This window comes from Myotis davidii, unplaced genomic scaffold (assembly GCF_000327345.1).
Source record: "Myotis davidii unplaced genomic scaffold, ASM32734v1 scaffold523, whole genome shotgun sequence".
Classification (NCBI taxonomy): domain Eukaryota; kingdom Metazoa; phylum Chordata; class Mammalia; order Chiroptera; family Vespertilionidae; genus Myotis; species Myotis davidii.
The window spans coordinates 819,048-826,135 of NW_006295054.1; the positions used below are offsets into that span (position 1 = coordinate 819,048).

General features: G+C 40.6%; 1 protein-coding gene across 1 annotated transcript in view; it reads right to left on the reverse strand.

The window, feature by feature from the left end:
- The window catches only part of GNS (glucosamine (N-acetyl)-6-sulfatase), a gene marked incomplete at its 5' end in the record, with an annotated part of 62,756 nt that overhangs the window by 40,741 nt on the left and 14,927 nt on the right, over positions 1 to 7,088 (reverse strand). The window contains 4 exons of the mRNA XM_006769630.2: positions 491 to 594; positions 2,924 to 3,042; positions 4,598 to 4,680; positions 6,135 to 6,302. Of these exons, the coding sequence (XP_006769693.1) occupies positions 491 to 594; positions 2,924 to 3,042; positions 4,598 to 4,680; positions 6,135 to 6,302 (474 nt within the window). The remainder of the gene's footprint in view (positions 1 to 490; positions 595 to 2,923; positions 3,043 to 4,597; positions 4,681 to 6,134; positions 6,303 to 7,088) is intronic.

The following is a 7,088-nucleotide window of genomic DNA, read 5'->3' on the forward strand; positions in this document are numbered from 1 at the left end:
ACCACAGTAAAAAATGAAGAAGCAGAACAGAAATTTTATATATTTAAATGCCATTTAACAAAGAAAAATCAACCAAAAAAATGAGTTCGCGTGTCACCACTGACACGCGTGTCATAGGTTCGCCATCACTGTACTAGTCTTATCTCGACAAACAATAAGACAGGTCTACAAATGTCTCATCACAATCTTGTATGCCTGAAATTAATATACACTGTATGTTAACTATAATTTTTAAAATTTAAGACAAGAGTTATTCATGCTGATGTTATATATAATGTACATGTATGTGTATATATATATGTACATATATATTTGGGGGGGATACAATTAATAGGGAGTGGTCAGGTGTTTAAAAAAGTCACTGTTTCCATGGGACACTTACACAATCTTAAATCAATCAGCTTTCATCTCATAGGAGGAAAAATCTAATCAGCCTTATTTTCTCATGCAAGTGTTACCTATAAACAGCATCATCTTGTCAGACACCTACCTTGCTTGTCTGATTCGGTTTGATCCCAGGCCCTCGAACCAACAGTGGAACTTTGATATCAAACTCATACAGCTGCCTTTTGTCTATTGGCAAAGAAAACTGTCCTGAAAACAAAATGCAAAGGGTAAAGATGGAGCCCAGATGGAAGTGTCACGCATATTCATTCAGTCAACAAAAACAAAACAACTTTGTTCCTCTAATTATGGTGCTTTAATAGGAGGTTTAAATTTGCCTGGGTCTCATTACTACAAGGCAGAAAACAATGAGTTCATCTTCCTTAAATAAATGCCTAGGGGGACTCCCTGATCTAAGATAGGACAAATTCAGAAAAAAGAGTGACTGGGAAGTACTGAAACACAAATGCATAATTTATGTCTGATACTCAACCTGATCACAACTGAATGAGATTATTCTGAAAACTGCTAAAGGAACAAAAACATTTATCTGGGCTTTCCTGAATAAACTGCATTTCAAAATAACCGAACAGTTGAGGGAAAGTTCTTCTCTGAGGAATTCCAGCTAATAAATGCAAAAGGAAGAAGAGAGTTATAAAGTCAACATTTTACAATTTCTGAGGGAAAAATGAATTTAACCACCAATGGAAGTTTAACCACAAAAGGTTCATAGGACAGGCTGACACCACATGGGCCATCAATCAATACTAACATCCCTAAAGTGGGGCAACCACACTCCGAGGCATCATGAAGTGATGCAACAGGAAATACACAGCATCACCAAGAAAGCATGCTTGCTGAAAATGTGAATTTCTATTAAGATTCTAGATCTGACTACCAATCTATAGGAAATGCTAAGTACAGTGGGGCCTTGACTTAGGAGTGTCCCGACTAAGGAGTTTTTTGAGATACCAGCTGTCTCTCAGCTGCTTTTTTGCATTGAGTTGATAGAGTAATTTGAGTTAACGAGCTCCTTAAGGAGATCCTTAACGAGCTCGGTCTCGGAATGAATTAAACTGGTAAGTCAAGGCCCCACTGTATAAATAAACAAGATAAAAGCCAGGATGTCAGATATTCTAAATGGACAAAAGACCAGTTTTTCCTATCAATCAGTGGCAACGACAGCTTTTAGGACACACAAAAGCTAAAGGTAGCATGCAGACTTTGGATCCTGATACATAATAAACTAGTCAGATGCACAATTAAGTGTTGATGTGTGGAATCACAATTTCCAGAGATTCTACAAAACCTTCTAGCTAAGAAAAAACACGCCAGGGTAGGGTAGGAAGAATTCAAAAGACTGGCCACATGCAACTGAAAACTGAAGTTGGATAATGGGGGTTATTTTATTAGTCTCTACTTCAAGTGCTTAAAAATATTCACAATAGCCCTGACCAGTTTGGCTCAGTGGATAGAGTGTCAGCCTGCAGACTGAAGGGTCCCAGGTTCGATTCCAGTCAGGGGCATGTACCTTGGTTGCGGGCACATACCCATTAGGGGGTGTATAGGAGGCAGCTGATCAGTATTTCTCTCTTATCGATGTTTCTAACTCTCTATCCCTCTCCCTTCCTCTCTGTAAAAAATCAATAAAATATATTTTAAAAATATTCACAATAATAGATTAAACCAGCCGTGGGCAAACTACGGCCCGCGGGCCGGATCCAGCCCGTTTGAAATGAATAAAACTATTGAAAAAAAAGACCGTACCCTTTTATGTAATGATGTTTACTTTGAATTTATATTAGTTCACACAAACACTCCATCCATGCTTTTGTTCTGGCCCTCCGGTCCAGTTTAAGAACCCATTGTGGCCCTCGAGTCAAAAAGTTTTCCCACCCCTGGATTAAACGCCCAATCTGTTCTATGCAAGCAAGCCTCAGGTTAATTCCACTCAAGTTTATAAAATTTATAGGTGGGGAAAGAAGAAAATATTGGTTTTTAACCTGCAAAAGGTTCAAGTAGAAAGGACGAAAATCAAAAACAGGGGGCTTATTCATCCTGCAGTTTTAAAAAGACAAAACACACACGCACACGCACACACACACACAAAACCTCATACTCACACACACAAAACTAATTTCACAATTTCGCATGAAACACTCCCCCCGACCCAATACAATCTTCTCTTGATCTTCTATGTAAAATGTCTTACCCTTATTTTCAAAAGTCTACTTGTTCTTGAAATCCCGTTCAACTTCTTACCTCCTTCATAAATCCTGCCTCCAACCCATCAAGCTCACTCTGCTCCTGACTCCTGGAATATCATGTAATAAAGCATATGACACAGCAACTAATGAAACCGGTCTCTCCATGTGGCAATGAGTGGGCCCTCTGACCAGAGGGGACCTGAGGGCAAGACCTTCCCTCTGGCCTCTAAACTGCTCTCCAGGGACCAGAGCTCCCCGCCAGTGATCCTGGTTGGGTGAAAACGGAAAGGCACCTCCCAAAGGTCTCAGGAACACCTAACCATGCCCCTTACCTGTGTGGTAGCCATTGTCAGAAGTATAAAAGATGTAAGTGTTGTCGAGCTCCCCGATGAACTCCAATCTCTTGATCAGTTTCTCCACAAGGTCATCAACTGAGAGTAGAGTTTGCCACCTGGATGTAAACAGAGGATGTCAGTAGAACCTCAAAGAAAACAGCTCAGGAACACCTGCAAAACCTCAAAACCATTCTCCCCAAAATGGAGGAAATTTCCAAATTTCCTTTCCTCAAATGCCTCATTGCAAAAAAAAAAAAAAAAAAAGATTAGAAAATTTTAAAATAGTTACCTCAATCTAAATTGAACTGTTTCCAAAGAAATGAATGAGGCTTTTTATAACTAGTTTTATTACTTATTATCACTGTTGATGAGAGTAGAGACGAGGGCAAGTTGTCAACTCAGCACTGATTAATACAGATTAATTCACAGGGACCTGTGCCCTAACAGTGATTGTGATCTAAATTAGGGGCTGGCAAACTGCAGCCATGCGCCAAAGTTTGCCCACTATCTGTTGTTTGCTTTTAAATTGTGGTAAAAAATACATAATATAAAATTTACCATCTTAGTATTTAAGTGTACAGGTCAGTAGTATTAAATATATTCAACATAGTGAGACAGATTTCCAGAACTTTTTCAGTTTATAAATCTGAAAGGACCCATTAAACAACTTACAGTCTCTTTTTTATATACACATAAAGTTTTATTAGAACACAACCATGCTCATTCATTCACGTACTGTCTTGAGCTGCTTTTGCACTCCAACAGCAGAGCTGAGCAGCTGCAACAGAGATCTTATGGCCTGCAAGCCTATAGTATTTACTATCTGGCCCTTTACAGAAAAAGTTTGCCAACCCTTGGTAATAAGTAATAGATTACAACTTAAGTAATGAATTTTTTGAAAAATTACAGAATTTCTTGAAAATCACAAACAGCAAAGGTAAATAATTTGCTCTTGTCTAAGCCTTTGGGTTTTATGCAAATATTGGGAGACTGGTCACTAACAAACCGACCTTTTCCTTAGATACAGGAAACTTCACCCGCTACCGGGGATTGAGCCCCAAACCAGGGCATGTGCCCTAATTGGGAATTGAACCCTGACCTCCTGGTTCATAGGTCAACGCTCAACCACTGAGCAACATGGGCTGGGTGGAAACTTCAAAAAAAAAAAGTCAAATGGGCCAAAACCATTTGGCTCAGTGGATAGAGCATTGGCCTGCGGACTGAGAGGTCCCAGGTTCGATTCCGGTCAAGGGCATGTACCTTGGTTGCGGGCACATCCCCAGTGGGGAGTGTGCAGGAGGCAGCTGGTCGATGTTTCTCTCTCATCGATGTTTCTAACTCTCTATCTCTCGTCCCTTCCTCTCTGTAAAAACTCAATAAAATATATTTTAAAAAAAAAGGCAACACAAAACAGTTTGAACATGTTTTAACAAGTCATAAAAAGATTGTTTAATTAGTCTGAGGGTCCAAAGGCCACCTCACACACCCAAATGTAAAGGAATCTGTGCTTCTGAGGCAACAGATGCCCTCCCCACCAAGCAAAGTCTCCCCCATCAACTTGTTACCCTCCAATTTTGTCTCAAATATAACCACATGGTACAGCCCCCTGTTCATAGGCTGATTTGGAGGGTCCTCTAAGGCCACCCAGGTTGAGAGAGTAGCAGCTCTTACCTTTTCCTAAATGCACTATCTAAAAACTGTATCGAAGAATTAGTCATTGGAGTCTTGGCTTGCCTAATTAACCAGTGCTTGCTCTAAAATTTAAAAGAAAAATAATGTTAACACCAAGTCACCCAGTCAAATAAACTACTATAGTAGATAAACAAATTTATAACTCTGAGTATATGTTTTGGGACTCCTACCCAAACTACAAAAGGGTAAATATTAACTTTACCTTCCTCTTAGTTTTGCTTATAAGTCAACATTTTATTGTCCTCTATTTTCTTACCAAAGATATTCATCATCCTAAACTGTTGGGAAAATCCCAAAATAGCAATCTCCTAAAACTTCAAGTCCAAATTTGGAGGGTTCTTCTCATTTTAATAAAAAAGTCAGTTAAAACACACACACACACACACACACACACACAAAACATTCACACACCCCAATAATTTTCTCCTTCCTCCCTAGTCTTGAAACCCTAAGCTAGCTCCCAAACTATGATCCTCAGAGTGTTCTTTAGTTAATATGTTTGAGAGATGCTATATAGCATGTCCTCTGACTGAAAATTCATGTTAGAACATGAATAACTCTGAGGAATCCTATAGCAGAGTGACTTATTTAACCAAAAGTTTCTGCACTTACTTGGTCACGGGAACTGCTATCAATTTTTTTGGAACACGGTTTGAGAATGGCTCTCTAGTTTAAAACTTAGCTCACTTAGCTTTCAAATCATACTAAACAAGCACATGCTTGCAATATTCCAGGTGATACCACAGATGTTTCTATGTACTTTAGTCCAGCAGTCACCAACTGGTGGTCTGTAGACCACCGTTGGTCCGTGAGGTGCGGAAGATTGGTGACCACTTCTTTAGTCCATATAGCAGTTGCATGAGCAACGGAAGTTAGCATCTTGCTCACTATTAGGTCACTAAGCTATAAGGTGGTAGTGCTGAGTCTAACTCTAAGATTCATTCTTTCCACCACTTCACAAGCAATGAAGATTTCTGGGAAACAGACATGGACAGTAGAGGCATTCTGCATTTGAACTAGTCAATCCCCTGTGCCAAGGGAAGGATAAGAAACTGACACATGAAGCAAATATTTAGGTTGTGGCCCTTAATTATATTCCCTGCCCTGGCTCATTTCTCCATTTTATTTCCCTACCTATCATATCACATCTTCCTTCTATGCGTGAGGGCCACCAAAGGAGGCTGCTGCAAGCCCAACTCAGCCTCAAGGGACACGTGTCAGCCACTGCCAGGCAAAAGAGAGCCAGCAAAGAGGTTATCACGAGAGCCTGTAGTCAAGGAAGATGGCATCCTTTAATATTCCCTGTGGACTCTCTAGCTGCTCACAGGATTTGTGGCAGGAACCTTATCTGTATTTCTGAAGCAAGTTTATACCACCTATCTCATTAGGGACAGCTATAAATTACCTTGAAACGTCTGGAAAGAAAACCAACTACATGGCTGAAAGGCTTCCTAACAAGTATATTAAATAGTTAACTATATCGAGCATGGCTTAATTCTAGGATTAGGGACACTACCGTTCCATGGATGTTGAAGTTCTTGTTCCTTGGTGCAAAGACATTCTGGAAGGTCTTCTGGTACTGGGGTGCGGCTATCCAAGGCGAGTGAGGCGCTGGAGTGGAGATCATCATGAAGAATGGTTCAAAGTTGGACTTGTAGTCCAGGAAGTCCAAGGAGACATTAGCCTGACGTACACAAAGATTTGTCATTTCCTACCCTACCCAATAGTTGCAGACTTGATAGATGCATGTTCTCTGGTAAACAGAAGGGTATTATTAGTTTTTAACAAATCTCAGCACACAACCTGTGTCATAGTCAAATGACCAGCGTGCTGTTGGAACCAATATCTGGCTTTTAGGCAATACCTATAATAAAAAATTGAAAAGCACACTATCCTAAGGGGCAGTTAGGTTTTGATGATTTTACATGACCAAAAAAGTATTATGGCCCAACCAGCATGGCTCAGTGGTTGAATGTCAACTTATGAACCAGGAGGTCACAGTTAAGATTCCTGGTCAGGGTATATGCCCAGGTTGTGGGCTCGATCCCCAGTGAGTGGCATGTAGGAGGCAGCCGATCAATGATTCTCTCTAATCATCATTGATGTTTCTATCTCTCCCTCTCCCTTGCTCTCTGAAATAAAAATATATATATTTTTTAAATGTTATGCCTCTCATTGGAAAGAAATAGTAATTTGGCCCTTTTAGTATTAACTTACATTAATGCAGCTTACAGTATATACATTTGATGCCTTAGGAAGTCTATATATATAAAAAGCCAGCAACCAGAAAGCCGTAATGAACAGAAAGACCGGTTGCTATGACACTCACTGTGGCCAGCGAACCGGCCTGATCAGGAGGTGGGGCCGGCTGGCCAACCTCCCGCGGCCCCTCCCCGCAGCCCGCCCTGCCCCTGATCAGCCTCTCCCACCCTGACAGAGGGCAGGGCGGCCAGACAACCCCCCCTTGGCC